The sequence below is a fragment of the Natrix helvetica genome (assembly GCF_964273705.1).
Source record: "Natrix helvetica genome assembly, chromosome: Z".
Classification (NCBI taxonomy): Eukaryota; Metazoa; Chordata; class Lepidosauria; order Squamata; family Natricidae; genus Natrix; species Natrix helvetica.
In genome coordinates, this window is record NC_138554.1 from 89,791,393 (window position 1) to 89,809,962 (window position 18,570).

At 40.4% G+C, this 18,570-nt stretch overlaps 1 protein-coding gene across 3 annotated transcripts in view; it reads left to right on the plus strand.

Annotated features, from left to right (window-relative positions):
* GADL1 (glutamate decarboxylase like 1) overlaps window positions 1-18,570 on the plus strand; it is a 455,870-nt gene that overhangs the window by 334,687 nt on the left and 102,613 nt on the right. For all 3 annotated transcript variants that reach the window (XM_081971302.1, XM_081971300.1, XM_081971301.1), the window contains exons 2-5: window positions 7,511-7,683; window positions 8,318-8,444; window positions 13,241-13,331; window positions 18,092-18,198. In XM_081971302.1, coding sequence (XP_081827428.1) covers window positions 7,516-7,683; window positions 8,318-8,444; window positions 13,241-13,331; window positions 18,092-18,198 — 493 coding nt within the window. In that variant the 5' untranslated portion in view covers window positions 7,511-7,515. The remainder of the gene's footprint in view (window positions 1-7,510; window positions 7,684-8,317; window positions 8,445-13,240; window positions 13,332-18,091; window positions 18,199-18,570) is intronic.

Genomic DNA, 18,570 nt, shown 5'->3' on the forward strand with positions numbered 1-18,570 from the left:
TTAAAAATGCTAAGGCAGCCCCCGATTTTGCCATTAATGTTCATCCCATTGGCATCATTGGAACATTCTAGATTATTCCCTCTGAAGCACATCAAACTTGTTTACTATAAATAAAATGTGCTTGTAGGTAATGTGTTTGCAAGTTATTAAAAAAACCACATTTGTTCATAGGAGAAAAATGGATTATAGTTATTGGACCTATATTTGTTACAAGTGTAAATGTATAAAGTACCACGGAAATTATGAACAAAAAAAAAGATAAAATAAGTTCATTAAATTACGTTTGTAAAAAAAGTTTACATTTTACTACTAAATGCTAAAAGGAAAAGTTTATTATTTAAAAGAGATAGGATGCTAACCATAGTATATTAACAAAATGTGCTGGGCAATGGACCCTCAAAGGCCCTGGCCTTTGGCTGCTGAACACCAGGTCAGTCAAGAACATTTTCCTCCCTTATTTATGGAGGCAACCTGGTATGCATTAGCGAGACCTGGCTGACACAAGAGAGGTGAGTTCCTCTTGGACATATGTTCAGCCAGCTTTAGAGTCTGGCATCAGCCAAGGCCTAAGGCAGGGGAGCCAGCATAGTGGTTTGTCATCTGGCAATCTTTTTGACCTTCAGGAACCATTCTCAAATTTCAAATGTAATTCCTAAAAATTTGCTGGGAGTATGTAAAGTATTAATAACTAGGTTGCTTTAAAACTCTTTTACTTGGTAACTTTTTCAGAACTTTTCTAAAAGGCATTGAAAACTCATAGCTTTCCCAAGGCTGGGTTAGGTTTAGGTCTATAATATTTTATATTGCTTTGTATGGCTTTTCTCTTTGTGGATCATCTGTTAATAAAAGGACATCAACTGTTACTTTATTCTGCCTTTTGTAATGTAATGTGCCCAGAGGCATAGGGAGTTAGACATTCTTTAAATGCATGGAGATAAATAAATGTGAGTGAAATATGCAAAAAGACTATCACTTCAGGTACTAGTGAGAAATATTTTTGAAAACTACTGAACCTACAGATACTACTGCCTCTGCTGTCCTAGGATAATTTCAAATATTGCACTGCAATCACGAAAGTTTGCTTTAGTGGATTGGCAAGTACAGTAAAATACTTTGTTCTCTAGAGTGACCATTGTTTCAGTTGTGTGCATGTAAAGAATCATGATGGCATGATTTTCATATGAAAATCTGCAGAGATGAACTAAGGCAGAATGCTTTAATAGAATGCACTATATAATGGCAACATTTTACATCATTAAAATCATGTTTTGTATTTTATATTTATTGTCTATTTCTTTTGGTTGTTAGAAAAAATAACGAAGGACAAAGATTTTTAAATGTATTGATGTTCTACTTATGTATAAGCTGAATGTCATTTTGGTTACAAGCCTGTTGACAATTTCTGATGTTTTTGCCTGAGATTGAGTTTATATCCTAATTTGGATAACTGTGTGGAATTAAAGTAATAGGTTTTCCTTTATGGTTTTCACTTTAAATAGCAGAGATTCATATTTTGTTCCAAAACAAAAAATGAAAAAAATAAAAAATAAATCTGGTTTGCCTTTGTGCTTTCTTCCCAATTTATTTATTAGTGTTATTATTTGGTGGTGTTATATTGTTTAATAATATAATCAGTAAAAGTTTGTTTGTTTGTTTGTTTGTTTTATTGGATTTATATGCCGCCCTTCTCCCAAAGGACTCAGGGCGGCGTACAAAAAACACATCCTGAAAGTTAAAAAGAAATTAAATACATATCCCAAAAAAACAAACCCAATTTATAGGACAATACATTTAAAAAATGAGTTAAAATTAACAGGCCAGGCCGGCTTGCTGGAAAAGCCAATATTTTAGGGTGCGTCGGAAGGACCGGAGGTCAAGGATTATGCGAAGCTCCGGGGGCAGCTCATTCCAGAGGGAAGGCGCTCCCACAGAGAAGGCTCTTCCCCTGGGGGTTGCCAGCCGATACTGTCTGGCCGATGGCACCCTGAGGAGCCAACTCTGTGGGATTGTACTGGACGGTGGGAGGCTACTGGTGGCAGTAAGTGGTCTCGCAGGTACCCTGGACCTAAGCCATGGAGCGCTTTAAAGGTCATAATTAATACCTTGAATCGCACCCGGAAAACAACCGGCAACCAGTGCAGGCCGCCTAAAAGGGGTATAACATGGGAGCACCTAGGTACCCCCATGACAACCCGTACGGCCGCATTCTGGACCAGCTGAAGCCTCCGGGTGTTCTTCAAGGGCAGCCCGATGTAGAGAGCGTTGCAGTAGTCCAGGCGAGAAAGGACGAGGGCATGAATGACTGTGCACAGAGCATCCCGATCCAGAAAGGGGCGCAACTGACGTACCAGGTGAACCTGGTAAAAGCCCCCCCTGGTCATGGCCGTCAGATGTTCTTCTAAACTAAGCCGCGTATCCAGGAGGACTCCCAGATTGCGAGCCTTCTCTGAGGGGGCTAAAATTTCTCCCCCTATCATCAAAGATAGAACAAGATGTACAAATCGGGATGACGGAAACCACAGCCACTCTGTCTTGGAGGGATTAAGCTTGAGCCTGTTCCTCCCCATCCAGATCCGCACAGCCTCCAGGCATCGGGACATCACGTCGAGGGCATCATTTGGGTGGTTTGGGGTAGAGATGAAAAGTTGGGTATCATCAGCATATTGATGATACCGTACCCCAAAACCACAGATGATCTCGCCCAGCGGTTTCATATATATGTTGAACAGGAGGGGTGAGAGAACCGACCCCTGGGGCACCCCACAAGTGACGCGCCTGGGGGTCGATCTCTGCCCTCCAGTCAACACAAACTGCGACTGATCCGACTGGTAGGAGGAGAACCACCGTAAAACGGTGCCCCCCACTCCCAACCCCCTGAGTCGTCGCAGTAGGATGCCATGGTCAATGGTATCGAAAGCCGCCGAGAGGTCTAATAGGACCAGGACAGAGGAGCAGCCCCTGTCCCGGGCCCGCCAGAGATCATCGACCAACGCGACCAATGCCGTCTCCATGCTGTACCCGGGCCTGAAACCTGACTGAAACGGATGAAGACAACTTCATCCAGGTACTGGGGAAGCTGACGTGCTGCCACACTCTCGACAACCTTTGCTACAAAGCGAAGGTTGGAGACCGGACAATAGTTGGCTAAAGAAGCTGGGTCCAGGGAAGGCTTCTTAAGGAGGGGCCTCACCACCGCTTCCTTCAAGGCGGTGGGAAAGAACTCCTCTCTCAATGAAGCGTTGGTAATCGCCTGGAGCCAGCCTCGTGTCACCTCCCGGGAAGCCGAAACTAACCAAGAGGGACATGGGTCCAGCACACAAGTGGCAGCACTGAGTCTCCTCATAATCCTGTCCATGCCTTCGGGGGTCACAGGGTCAAACTCATCCCAGATTGTCTCCTCAAGATTTATCCCCGTCGGCTCGCCCGAATCTACCAAGTCAGAGTCCAAGCCTGTCCGGATCTGAGCGATTTTATCGTGCAGATACTGAACAAATTCTTCAGCCCTATCCTGCAAGGGGTCTTCCCCAGTTCCTTGGTTAAGTAAGGAGCGGGTTACCCTAAACAGGGCGGCTGGGCAGTTATCTGCGGACACGATAAGAGCAGAAAAATGTTGCCGTTTTGCCGCTTCTATCGCCACTAAGTAGGATTTAATATGAATTCTTACTAGTGTTCGATCAGATTCGGACCGGCTGGCCCTCCAGCCACTCTCTAGGCGTCTTTTCCGGCGTTTCATCTCCTGGAGCTCCTCGGTAAACCAGGGAGCCACCTGGGATCGACACCGGGTCAGAGGCCGCAAAGGCACAACGCGATCCAAGGCCCCAGTGGCCGCCCTATCCCAGGCTTCTACTAGGGCTTCGGTCGAGTTGTGAGCAAGGGACTCAGGAAAAGTCCCAAGCTCCATCAGGAATCTTTCGGGGTCCATCAGGTGCCTGGGGCGGAACCATCTAGTCGGTTCCGCCTCCCTGTGGCGAGGGGTAGGTATGGAAGTCAAGCCTGAAGTGCATTTTGATAAGTGCCTTTTGTCTATGTAATATGGCTAAAGGTAGTTTATTTTCTATGTAATACAACTGATTTAGAGTCCATAGATAGAATACTGTTGAATTTGGATACGTAAATTGTCAATTTTCAGTGTGGGAGAATTTTGTGATTGCTGGAAAATCAACTGACTCATACGTTATTTCTACCCTCTCTGCTATCATATTATGATGAGTCTCAGCAAATAATTCCACTAGAGATATGTGCTTTGTTTTTCAATAGAATCCTGAACAATGCTAATCAAGCAGTTTGGCAAACAGAATAACAAATCCTTGGCTTTACCATCATAATTAGTATTGTACCTTTTTCTGGAAATACTTGATATAATTTGCTTCTGCTGAAAGAAAAATCAGGTCCAGTTGCAAGCCGGGAATAAAATGTAATCTGAAAGCCTGTAGAGATTCTCATACATCCAGGTCATGGTTGTCCCAAAAGTGCTTTTTCAGGAGGCAACTGGACTTTCTTGTTTTTTTCTTTAAAGACGTTTCGCTTCTCATCCAAAAAGCTTTTTCAGCTATGACAGGATAGTGGTGTGGTAGTAGGAATGGATTTCCAGAGGAAAAAAATTGCAGACTATAGGTGACCGAGGACACAGATAAACCACCAAGTGCTTCAACAACCCTCTAAAAGGATGCAAATGACCAGCTTTCTGCAAGGAGTATAAATCCTTTCATTCCCCACTATCCTGTCAGAGCTGAAGAAGCTTCTTGATGAGAAGTGAAATGTCTTCAAAGAAAAAAACCAGTCCAGTTGCCTCCTGAAAAAATCACCTTTGGGACAAAATGGAAGATGCATAAGAAATAAAGTTATTGATGAGTAAAATCAACAACAGCATGCAGTACTGGGACAGGTGACAAATTAGCTTGATGAGTGCAAAGATTTTTTATACATTTTACAGTATTTTGTAATTTTGAGGTTTGCTTTGTATGCTTTTATTACTTGATTGGTTTTAATTCTTTTGCAAAGGCTCTTAATGGGTCTTAATTATCGACTCCCTTGGTCCTAATCCTTTCAGGCATGTGTAATTGATTTTGTGCTGTTACTGTATGTATTGCCTCTAGCCTGTCGACAGGTATTGTTTCCCACTTTTTTCAATGAATGAGGTTCCTTAAGGTCCCGATTGCAACATTGTTTGTCTTTCTAATTTCCAATTTTCATATAGGTTTTCCTCTTCTAGCTGTTGAGATAAAGTATAAAAAATGTAAGTTAAAATAAAAAATAGTTGGTAGTAGTTTACCCCAACATTTGAAAATGTAGAGGCTGAATTTTAATGTGTTACCATCATATTTTAACTATGCCCAAGTATGGGAACACAATTTCTACAACATATTTTGATGTTGTGCCATCTCATTTCCTAGATGGGAGATTTAATAATAATCCTTTTAATAGTACCCCCTCTTTTTCTTGTGTTTCTAGAATTGTTGAAATAGTTAACTCCCATTATCAGATCTTGTGGTTTTGCATAGAGTTTCAGATAATGACTTAATTTCATCTTTTTTATTTCTTTTTTGTGATGTCAAATAATTTTTATGTTGCTTTTCTTTTATTAGATGAAAAGCTTACTCTACTTCCGAGGGGAAGTAATTAAACTTAAATGAAGGTCACCAAAAAGTAGTAGTGGAGCCTAGTAATTTGGAAATAGATGATCTATTCTATGCTTCCATTTTATGTACATATAAATTTACACAGTATTTGGAGGATGGGGACCAGGTTTTAAACGGTTGTGTAGATTGTCATGTTATAGTGCAAAAACTCTGAATTATATGTATATTCTCTGAGAGCCAAAGTTATTTATTTCCAGTTCAGCTGCGAAATAAATGAAATCATTACAAGTTTAAAAAATTTTTTCTATGGTAAGACAATTTGGAGAGAGTTTTGCATCACTTTTCTTTTGAACTCCTTTAGGTCCTTCAACTCTTCTCTTATCTGTATGTATTCATAATTATATCAAGTTACTTTTTAAAATTTTATATGCAATATATTGTTATGGTTGGTCATATAGCCAGATGTTTGGACTGGATTTAGCATTTTTGTCCACCTTGAGTCTTTTCTAAAAACCTAGGACAGGCAGATGTGTGAAATCACAGAATGTAAGTTGTTCCAAGTAAAGCTGCCTTTGCAATTGCCTGGTGGTGATTTTGTCAATGTCAATAATGTTCAAATGTTGCTTGATATTATTTTGGAATTGCACCCAAGGAGCCTCTTACTATCGGTGCTATCTTTGCTTTCTTTCAAGAATGAAGGCGAATATATATGTCCTAGGATAATGTTGCAGGATCCAATCTGGATTGGATCAGTTACTGGAACCAGAATCTTCTGAACTTTTGGATTCTTTATTGAGCCCATCTTCAGGGAACTTTGCTTTCCTTTGTCATAGTTGTCCAATTTCTATTTTCAGGTCTTTGTATTTTGTGATTTTCTCCAGTTTTCTGTTCTGTGGTCTCCAGATACCACAGTGTTCACTATCTAGACTTTTTTTGTCTTTCTTGTCAACAGTTGTTAAGTCTGAAGTATTATGTGGCAGGTACTTGTCTGTTTAAATTCTAAAGTTCTAGAGCACTTTAGCTTTTTCATAGCAGTCCACTCCAAAATATTCTGGGTACTTACAGCATATCGTATGTACAGCTAAAACAGTCAAAAACAAATCAAAATATAACATAATATCCCAGACAAGAAAACAGTCAGAACAGTCAAATTATATGAACATTATAGCAGCTCTACAGAGATACTACTCTCTGACCTCACGATAAGGTCAGGAAGATAAGGATTATCTGTATCTCTTGGAGGGAAGCTCTTCATGAAACAATTGAGTCCAAAATTTCTGTTGCTAAATAAGTTGTTAGTGAATTTTCTCCATTTTACAATCTTTCTTGCTACAGTTGTTAAGTAAACCATTGCAGTTGTTAAATTAGTAATATGTTTGTTAAGTGAATCTGGCTTTCCTGTTGACTTAGCTTGTTAGAAGGTTACAAAAGTGATAACGTGACTCTCGGATACTGCAGTCGTCATAAATATGGATCAGTTGCCAAGGATCTGAATTTTGATCATTTGACCAGGGGATGCTGTAACAGTCACAAATGTGAAAATCGGTCATGTCACTTTTTTCAGTGTTGTTGTATTTTATTCCAATTCCATTTTAAATTGTATTTTATCAAATTCCATTTTATATTGCTTTTATCAAATGTTAGTTATGATATGTTTCTGGAACTTTGCCCTTTGATATGGCCCAGGGGCTAATTAATGAAGACTCAATGTCAGTGTTGTTGTAACTTTGAATAGTCACTGAATGAACTGTTGTAAGTTGAGGATTACTTTATAGTAGAGGAAGCATTTTTCCTCAGCCCCATAAGATTACCATGTTCAGTTGAAGGTACCTAGAGCATATCTATTCTACCTGAACATATTGCTTGGAAAAAAACAATTGGAAACAGGCAGGATAGATAATTATGTGTTCCTTCTGTTTTATCTTCATCAGCTGAAATGAATAACCAGCAGGAAGAATCACAGAGGAAAAATGCAATCTTGGTTGATGGAGTAGTTTTAAATGGCCCAGTAGCAGATTCAAAATCAGGCGAGAAATTTGTGGAAGAGGTCAGTAAGATAATAATGGAAGAAGTGGTAAAGAAAGCATCTGATGCAACTGAAAAGGTAAAAATTGATGTAATTGGAGCAATGTCCTCTAAGTACATGATATAATTGAAATTAATTATCTAAATCATGTTTCTCACCCTGAGCAACTTTAAGAGATCTGGACTTCAAGTCCCAGAATTCGCCAGCCAGAGTTGAAGTCCAGACTTTCTAAAGTTGCTCAGGGTGAGAAAAACTGATCTAAATTTTAAAAAGCAAATTATTAACTCAGTAATCATATTAAGAAATTTGCTTTTATGTACAAAGTACATTGTTACTGATAAATGTAAAAATGTTTTTGATATAATACTCATAATTAAATGTGCTGAATTTTTAATAACTAGAAATGTTTTCCATATCATGTCTTTACCTCTTAATTTCTTGGATTTAGTAGTAGAGGAACTTAAAATTCAAATATTGTTGTTTGTAATCTTCTATGTTTGTGCTTAAATTATTTGTAAATCTAAAACATTTTGTAAAAACTATAAAAACGTTTCTCAGATATATTGAAATTCTAGATTATTTAAACAACTAAACCAGATTTTTTTTAAAAAAATTGAATTTACCAGAAGATTTTACAAATTATTTAGGACACAGTCTGATTAACTTTTAAATTCTCTCATCATCAACATTTCTTTCCAATGACTTTATGCAGGTCTGTGAATGGCAATCTCCTGAGAAACTGAGAACTCTTCTTGATTTGGAATTGAAAGACACAGGAGAGAATCATCCCAAACTCTTGCAATTATGCCAGGATGTTATACAATTCAGCGTCAAAACCTGTATGAATCTCATATTTACAATTGATTTTTATCCTTACAATTGCAATGCAAGACTGCTCTTGCTTTTATTTATTTAGAAAATGTAGTAATTTAGCTTTTCTAGCCAAATGCAGAAGTTGGAATGAAAAGAAACGGTACGTCTACATAAAAGGCTATTTCAGATGTATTTTCATCATTTAATTTATATGATGTGGACCTTTATTAATATCTGCCATTCCTTTTCTTACAATTCTGATTTAGCATCCTGGAGACTGTTAAATCAGAATCTTATTTTCAGATGTAACAATACTCACTTTAAATGAAATAAAATCTTCATGTTGAAGTTTTTGTGCTGAGAGAGAAAGAAGGATAAAATAAAATCTAAATACTCCTTCCTAGTTCCATAAATACTTATGAAACTTGGAGTTTACATCTGAAATGGACCACTGATCTGGTCTAAAATTATTCCACCTTCATGGTTATTGCTGATGGATTTTCAATCTCTGCACCTATTACAATAATATAAAGAATTATTCATTGCATGAATGGAAGTCCTACTGTGATGAGTTCCTCTCAAAAAATTAATGGTTGGTGATAATGGTGACCCAAAACATGTTGAAAATTAATGAAAGTCATTTGCAAATGAATAGCAAAGTTAATAAATAAAACTAGATTATCATAAGTGAACTTTTTAAACATAGTGTAAAATTCGGGGCATGATTGTGACAAAGTGTGAATGTCTCCCTGGGAGAGGAATGAATTGTTTATGGCAGTGGTTCCCAAACTTTTTCAGTCCACCGCCCCCTTGGTGCTACAAACTGATCCTCAGTGCCCCCCCACCCCACCCAGTGGTGGCATTCAATTTTTTTTACTACTGGTTCCGTGGGCGTGGCTGGGGAGGTCATGTGACTGGGCGGTTTGCACAACAGAAGGAAGATAGTAACAGTAAAATTCAAAACTGTAACAATTAATTGCCCATTTATTTAAAATCCAATTAAAAAACCTTTTTAGTTAATGTTAATTCAACAAAATTGTTGAACATGATCCAGTGATACCAGGTTTTCAAAGTCTGATAGTCATTTATCAAGAACCTTAGTAACTAGTAACTTAGTAAACTCAGTAAAATTTAGTAACTACTTCACTGTTCAGTAAATTCTTAATGTGATGGATGGGCTTGATGAAGTGATACCAGTTTCCCAATGTCTGGTTTTAAGTACTTAGCAGAGTGCAATGTTTCCCAACCGTGGCAACATGAAGATGTCTGGACTTCAACTCCCAGAATTCACCAACTAGGAAGTATGGCTGGGGAAATCTGGGAGTTGAAGTCCAGACATGTTCAAGTTGTCAAGGTTGAGAGACACTGCTCTAAAAACATCAGAACTGTTTTCCTCTCCTCTTCTATTTCGGTATCAGAGGAACCTTTTCGGTGGCATTAACTCCTGGCTGTAGTTTCCAGTAGTTTTAGGTGATGGTTTGTCTTAAAAAGAGCGGCCCGTTTCCTACCAGTTTGCCCCTCAAGTTCATGCAAAACTTGCTTCGTTGTCACCCATGTCGAAATTCTCTTTGGCCATTGCCCCACTACCCCCTTCCCACCCAGGGAACACCACCCACCACCCCCTTTTTTGTGTCGCCGGAGGATTTTAGTTGCCACACGCACATATGGGGATCCCCAGATCCCAGGATCGCCCTTTGTGCACCCACAGAAAAGAGGGTTCCCTGCCTGCGGAACCTGGTACTGCTGCCCTTGGCACACAGTGCGCGGATTGACGGAGCATGCGCCGACTGAGTGGCTACCTCGAGGAATGTGCAGTATGCAAGAGGCCAGAAGCAACCATTCGAGAGGACGGGGAAACGGGAGGACGGGAGCGGCCCATGCCTGTGGCAGGCTCAGGGAGCACGCACATTCCGAGCTGTGGCACTCGGTCCGGAGGGGCGTGGAAATGCCCTGAGCGGCTTGTGCCTAGCTGCCGCTTGGGAGCAGCTCGGTGTCTTCCGATTTAGTTGCTTCAACTCCCTCCCCCCTCCTCTGCTCGGTTGCATGCTCTCTGTATGTTTTTCCTCTCTCTCTCTCTCCCTCTCTCTCTCTCTCTCTCTCTCTCTCTCTCGCTGGGTGGTGGTTGAGGCCGCTGGTAGTTAGGATCGATTCTGCTGTTTCTTAAGTCACCACGGCGGACAGCAGCAGCAACGAGAAGCACCAGTGGTAGTATTGAGTAGATCAACGAAGAAGGGGCATTTATGACAGGCTGGCCAGCTGAAGCTGTAGGCTCAGCACGGCTCCTTCTCTGCCACCTGCTTCTCCCCCTTGCCTCTTGGCGCCCCCTGGCGCCCCCCCTGCCTCTTAGCGCCCCCCTAAGTCATCCCACCGCTCCTTAGGGGGCGGTACCACCTACCTTGGAAACCACTGGTCTATGGTAATTGAAAAAGGCAATTTGGAACATACAGTGGCATTTGCAACTAAACATTTTACTGTTTATCTTCAAGCTCTGTTGAATAGCTATCGGAGTGCATTTTATTAGTTTTTTTAAATTGAGTTTAGTGTCTACCTATAATTTGTTTTATTTGAAATTGTTTTCAACCTGTTTATTTTACACAATCCTACACAGTTCATAGGAACAACAAATATATCCCAGATCATTGAAATATATGTGCTCAAAAATGTAATCAGGGTTGGAAATTCTAAGTATGGAACTTAGGAAGCAAGAAGAAAAAGGCCTGGAACCTAATTGCAGACAGGTTAGCAGAGATAGATCAAAGATGTAGTGTGATAGAAAGATTTTGAGGCCATTGGATAACAAGTAATACTTTTTAGTATTTCTGCTAATTTTAACTATACTAGATTATCTCCCTTTTTATGCTTTATATTTATACAGTAAACATGGATATAATTTAAAATGCATTGGGGATCTACACAATCTAAAATGTTTACAGAAGCCAATTATCCCCTTAAAATTTCTGATTACAGTTATTAATCAGCCCATACAGACAATATTCAACATTTTTTTCCATGTTTGATTGACTTTGGCTTAATATCTTAGGGGGAACTCAGACACTGTGATTTGTAATCCGCAACCTATGGTTTAGTGCAGTATGTGACTATCAGACATTGGTGCCGTATTTGATAATCTGCGTTTGAATCATGGTTGAGTATAATGCAGAAATCCTGCTATTATATAAATTGTAAATTGGATTTCACTAATACATGTCACTTTAATTGTCAGAACCTGTAAGCATCTTAAAAGTTACAGTCTGTGGCCAGGAGATTTTAATACCTATAATTAGCAGCCCATTAAACAAGAATCAAAGTACTATCTTCAAAACAATGCTTATTTTAGTAAATAATGGCAGTGATCAAAAGCTTATTACCTTTTTGGAAAATGTGGCTAGCTAATGAGAATTCACAGCAATTTTTTGAAGATAATAAGACTACTAAAGAATGTTATTAGTCAACATTCATATAAAAGGAGCACTTAATTATATAGCTGTTTAGAGGTCACTTTTATAAGAACATTGACTAATAATTCCTTTATCACTTAGCTTAACTTATCTATAAGTAAACTTTAAACAAGTTTGCTTTTTTATTGAAAAAAGATGTCCAGCTAGAGCACCCATTAATATTACACTTTTTATTAATTTGTGAAAGATTCAGAAATAACATATCTAAATCTATATTGTATTTTTGTTGAGATGACTCAAAATAGATAGTCTGGGATCTGTTTTATCTGAACAATTACATAAAGCTTTAAGATAGTTTTTTGATGCTATTTTTATTGTGTAAAGCCTTTAAGCCATCTCTGTGTAAAATAATCTATTTTAATTGCTTATTCTCTAAATGTCTTGAAAAAAACATAAAATAGAAATTATAGGAAAGTCAAATTCAAATCTTTTGTGATATTATTTATTAAATGATGGACCATTTATACATGTCTTAACATATTTCTGGAAGGGCTGACACTATTAATATTTTTTTATAATTTAACAAAGTTGGAAGGGACTTGGAAGCCTTCTAGTCCAACCACCTGCTTAGGCAGGAAAACCTACACCACTTCAGACAAATGGTTATCCAACATCGTCTTTAAACTTCCAGTGTTGGAGCATTCACAACTTCTGGAGGCAAGTTGTTCCCACTGATTAATTGTTCTGTTGGAAAATTTCTCCTCAGTTCTAAGTTGCCTCTCTCTGTGATTAGTTTTCATCTATTGCTTCTTGTCCTGCCCTCAGGTGCTTTGGAGAATTACTTGACTCCCTCTTCTTTGTGGCAACTCCTGAGATATTGGAGCACTGCTATCATGTCACTCCTAGTCCTTATATTCAATTAAATAAAATGAATTAAAACTGAAAATTTTAAATAGGTAATTTGAGCACCATTCTTCTTGTACCAAATACATCTGGCTAAATTAAAATCTTACCAAGTAGTCTTATACTTTATTAGATTATCAAATATAAAGTTGAAAAGAATAAAATCAGAGAATAAATATCTTAGGACACTTTCTCCCTTTAACAAGAGGAAGCTCAAATTGTAGTAGATACAAGAGGAATCATTCTCAAGTTCGAGTTTCTCTCTGCCTTTCACTCATTCCCTTTCCTTCTTTTGCTAACAAGAAAGTTTAGATTAGATAAAAAACATCTGACTGCAAACACCTATAATGGAGGCTGGGTTCATGCATCACATCTAAACTACTACATTTTTTAAAATTGATTGCTATAATGTATGAGCTCTGCAACTATGTCATAGCAGTATGTGTGACTCCGACTACTTTATCTTTTTCAATGACCACTAATGCTAATCAGATATATGTCTTTGTCATCATTATTTACAGATCACCCAAGATTTTTTAATCAGCTCTATGCTGGTATTGATTATTACTCTTTAGCAGCACGTTTCATTACAGAGGCATTAAACCCAAGTGTGTAAGTGTATTTTATTTTAAATCATGGTGCTGAATTTGCAGTGCTGTTTAATGGTGGCAGATCCTATTTCTATTAATAACATTGATGGTGTGCATATTGCAGATATTGGGTGAATTAGTCTTTCAACTTCCTAGAGAGCCTAAATTTAATTTATAGAAGATTCTGTGAATCTGATTAATTAGTGGAGTTCTGATTAATTGGTATATTTTTAGTTTTTATTTTTCTTCCTTCCTTTATAAGATAAAATGTTCCTGTAAATACTTTTTCTCTCATCTTTCCTGAGTTTATCTTTTCATAACTGTATCAGGTACTCTATTTAACCAGAAATCATTGTCAACGGGACATTTAAATACAAGTGATATTTTAGTGACCATAGTTTAGTGACCAGCAGTGTCATTAAACAAATTGGTAGCTAAGTGAAACTATGATTATGCTTATGATTTTACTTCAGCTTTTCTTATTTTACAGACCAATGTAAGGCTTGGTCACAAAGTTACTTTTTCATCACTGTTGTAATTGCAAGTGGTTGCAAAATGAGTAAGTTGCTATATGAGGACTACCTTTACAACATATGTACTCAAGTCTAGACATTGTGTTCACGTTTCTTCCATATGGCATATATTGAGTATAAAATTTGACCCTATGCCTGCGAGCTTATTGAACTCTTAGATTTATTCAGACTTTCTGGCCAGTTGTTCCCTCCTACACACAAAGTGTGAGGATTCATTCTTTTATATGTAAACCCATGTAAAAAGATTGAAGAAAAAAATACTGCCCTATAGTTATTTATTTATTCTTCGCACTTCTAGACCGCCCCCTCTCCCAAAAAGGACTCGGGGCGGTGTACAGTCCACACAGCAAATAACAGATAATAAATACAAATATAAATATAGATATAAATATACATATGGAGGAGGTTAAAAAATTAAAAGAACTGTACAGAAGAATATGAATATGGCTCTAAAAGCCCTAAAATCAATTAGATTTAAAACAATACCCTTAAAATACCAGTTGAGAATATATTTCCAGGAGGTAACAGTTGTAACAGTTATAATTATGCCAGGCCAGCTAATCGAAACAGGTGAGTCTTCAATTTTTGTCGGAAGGAGCGGAAGTCTGTGGTGGTTCTAATATCGGGGGGGAGGTCATTCCAGAGGGTTGGGCCCATCACAGAGAAGGCCCTACTCCTTGGTGCCGCCCGCTGGCATTGCCTAGTGGACGGCACCTGGAGAAGCCCCTCCCTGTGAGAGCGGATTGGCCGCAGGGATGTATGTGGGAGGATGCGATCCCGCAAGTAACTAGGTCCTATGCCATGGAGCGCTTTAAAGATGGTAATCAGAACCTTGAAACGCACCCGAAAAACCACAGGCAGCCAGTGCAGCTCGCGCAGGAGTGGTGTTACGTGGGAGTATCTGGAACTCCCCATGACAACCCGCGCGGCCGCGTTCTGGACTAGCTGCAGTCTCCGGGCGCGTCCCAAGGGAAGCCCCATGTAGAGAGCGTTACAGTAGTCTAGGCGAGACGTCACCAGCGCATGAGTGACTGTGCGTAGGGCATCCCGGTCCAGTAGGGGGCGCAATTGGCGCACCAGGCGAACCTGGTGGAACGCCCCCCTTGCCATGGCTGCCACATGGTCATCCATTGACAGCCGGGCATCTAGGAGGACGCCCAAATTGCGCGCCCGTTCCACAGGGGGCAATTGCTCGTCCCCTATGGCCAGCGATGGAGTCAGCTGGCTGAACCGAGGTGCCGGTAGCCACAGCCACTCAGTCTTGGAGGGGTTGAGTTTGAGTCTGTTGTCCCCCATCCAGACCCCGACGGCTTCCAAACACCGGGACATCACTTCGACAGCCTCGTTGGGGTGGCTTGGGGTTGAAATGTACAGCTGAGTATCATCAGCGTACAGATGGTATTCAACCCCAAAACCACGGATGATCTCGCCCAGGGGCTTCACTTATGCATTGAACAAAAGGGGCGAGAGGACCGACCCCTGCGGCACTCCACAAGAGAGTGGCCTCAGGGTCGATCTCTGCCCCCCTGCCAACACATATTGCATCCGGCCGGAGAGGTAGGAGCCGAACCACCGTAGAACGGTGCCTCCGACTCCCATCCCCTCCAGCCGGCGCAGTAGGATACCATGGTCGATGGTATCAAAAGCCGCTGAGAGATCTAATAGGACCAGGATAGAGGAACAACCCCTATCTCTGGCCCTCCAGAGATCATCAACCAACGCGACCAAGGCTGTTTCTGTGCTGTACCATTGTGTTTGGAAATTCAGTTGAAAAGTGAAAACCTTGACCTTCAGCTTTTAGTCCACATCTCTGGATTCTCCAAAATGAGAATGTTTAAGAAAATACAAGAGAAACTCTCTTTCTATGTAAATATATTATACCTGCTTATTTGTTTGTATCAAATACTTCTTGAATATTAGTTTAAAGGCCTTTATTTCTCCTTTGGATTGGATTTTGATTCTTCAAATGAAAAGTCCTTTGTCTCTTTATAATAATTAGAAGAAAATACAGTTTTTTTTCAACTGAGATAGGACAAGGTCAATCAGGAAACATGTATCTCAACAGCACTTAGAGCAATGTTTCTCAGCTATTGCAGTGTTAACATACCATGCACTTCAACTGCTGAGGTTCTCTAGCCAGCAAGTAGAAATCTACACATTTAAATTGCCAAAATTGAGAAATGGTATCTTAGACTAAATGAATTTCTTTCATAGGAAACTCTCCTTTATTCAAAACCAGTTCTCACAACTTGTTATCACAATTTATTTTTGTCCATGTGTCCTCTCACTTGAATGCTATAATAAGCTCGAGATTAGAGGTGTCAAACTCAGTTTCATTCAGGGTCACATCACTATTATGGTTGCCCTCAAAGGGCCATTTATATGTAAGACTATAATGACTCACAGAGGCCAGGTGGGTGTGGCTGGGTAGGCATGTCTGGCTGGTCACAGCCAGGTCACCACAACTAGGTGGCTATGGCTAGGTGTGTGTGGCCGGACATGGCTGACTCATGACAGCAGGGTCAGGATGGAACAAGTCTCACCGGCTAACTCGACATGGGGACAATTCGGTGGCCCACAAGCTACTTGCTTCCCCAAAGTGCTGGCAGGAACACATACACATACACACAACACACACACACACCGACAGCATTCTAAGTTTGGGAACTTTTATCCACAAAGAAAGGAAAGGGTCTTCTCCTCAAACACAGCCATGATTGGCAGTTTGCAAGCTCAGATGTGGATAAAAGTCTGCAAGCTTGGAATGGTGTGTGCACAGCATATCAAAGGAGAAGGTTCTTCTCCCTAACTCAGACATTGTTGGTGTTTCCTTGTCCGGTGCCCCCTCGCAGCAAAGCAGAAGGTGGAGGATAATGTTGTGGAAGCATAGAAGATAAAGTTTGTAGGAAACAGTTTCCTCCGAGTATAACTTCTGCCCTGACAGAACTCTGGAGAGCAAGAGGAGGAGGCAGGGGAGCAGCACTCCCTGGTCCTGCATAAGGGAGGCTAGCCCTTCTTGAAAGGGAATCCCCATTTCTAATCATGTAGGTAAGGATGCTTGTTGGGGCAGCTTTCCCTCACGTAGCTCCCTTGCCACCCCCTTCTCCTCTCCAGAGATCTGTCAAGGCAGAAGTTGGATTCAGACAAATCTGCTTCCTGCAAACATTCTCCTTCACGCTTCCACACATAGCAGTGTTGTCCTCTGCTTCCTGTGGGGTGGTTGGGGCATGCAAGGCCTTGAGAGAGGATCTGGAGTCTCCAGTGGAGAAAGGCAAGACCAGATTGAGCACCAAAGCCTCAGTCACCAGAACTTCACTGCCACCCTCAAGCTACACGGACAACCCCGGATGGCGGCACGGGATGCCCAGAGCCTTGTGTTGTGGGGGGCAAGTGCCCAGCCTAGCCCTCAAGCTCCTGGGGCACTGGGACTCTGCAGCCAAACCCAGCTCTGCTTCGCTGAAGGGGCACCTGGCCACGCTTACCTCCTCAAGGCCGCTGCTGCTGCTGTGCTCCTTGGCCAGGTTGCTCATGGTGGGTGCGGGAGGGCAAAGTGCATGATTCAGAGGGAGGCTCATTACCCCTCCATGCAAAGACACCCGCCTTTGTAAGCAAAGTATCCTCAGCAATAGGATGGGAAGCCACCAGGGGAGGCTAGGAGGAGGGGCCAAGGGGATGGTGAAAGGGAAGCAGGGCTGCTGATTTCCCTCAGACCCTCCCTCCCTCTCATTCCAATCTTCTTTTCTCCTTCCCTCTCTTCTTCATTCCTTCCTCCCTTCCTTTCTTCATCTCTCCTTCCTTTTCTCCCTCCCACTCTCCAAGCCAAAGAAAGGATGAGGGGACAGGGAGAGGGTGGTAATGCTGCTGCTGGTTGGTATTCTGTGGAGCATAAAACATCAACAGGAATTAGATTCCAGATTCTAAAGGAATTAAAATAAAGGGCATACTTGATTAGAATGGGTGGAGAATCAGTTAATTACATCCAGCTTCTATTATGAATTTGGAAAATGAAGTGATAGGACTTGGTATTTAAAATTATCAAGATAGACTGGAGTGGTTTATATGTCAAGTTAAAATTTTAGGTCACCAATGTCTTTCAAATCTATTATAAAAATCTGGGCTGCACTGCAGAGTAGGAAAGAATCAATTATATACTCATATTAATGCTATCTGCTAATTTTCATTTTCATTTCATACATTTGATAAAACAAAATTAAGTAAACAGTTTCATGTCACATTTTCCTTCGTTCAGATATACCTACGAAATTTCTCCAGTATTTTTACTAGTGGAAGAAGCAGTCCTAAAGAAAATGATTGAATATATTGGATGGGAAGGAGGAGATGGTATATTTAATCCAGGTATGATGTTCGCTAATGTAAGAAACATGGCATTGTCTACATAACGACCATATAATTTATACAAGTATAGAAGCATCGTATATTGTTGCTTCTGGACCACCCTGTTGTTTACAGTTGGTGGCTTGTAGTTCACAAGTTAGGATCAGGTTACAATGGCAATTGGAACCAGAACTGCCATTGGTAAGCAGTGCAGTTGTAAAATGCAACATCACTTACACTTAGTGATAGTAATCCCAGTTGTCTCAGTTGCCATTGTAATGAGTCATTAAGCAGGAAGGGATATGTGCCAGGTAAAGAATATGGAAGTGCACAAGAATGTAGGTATGGGGATGAGGATGGGAGGTTCCATAGGTGGTGGTTGACTAGGGAAAC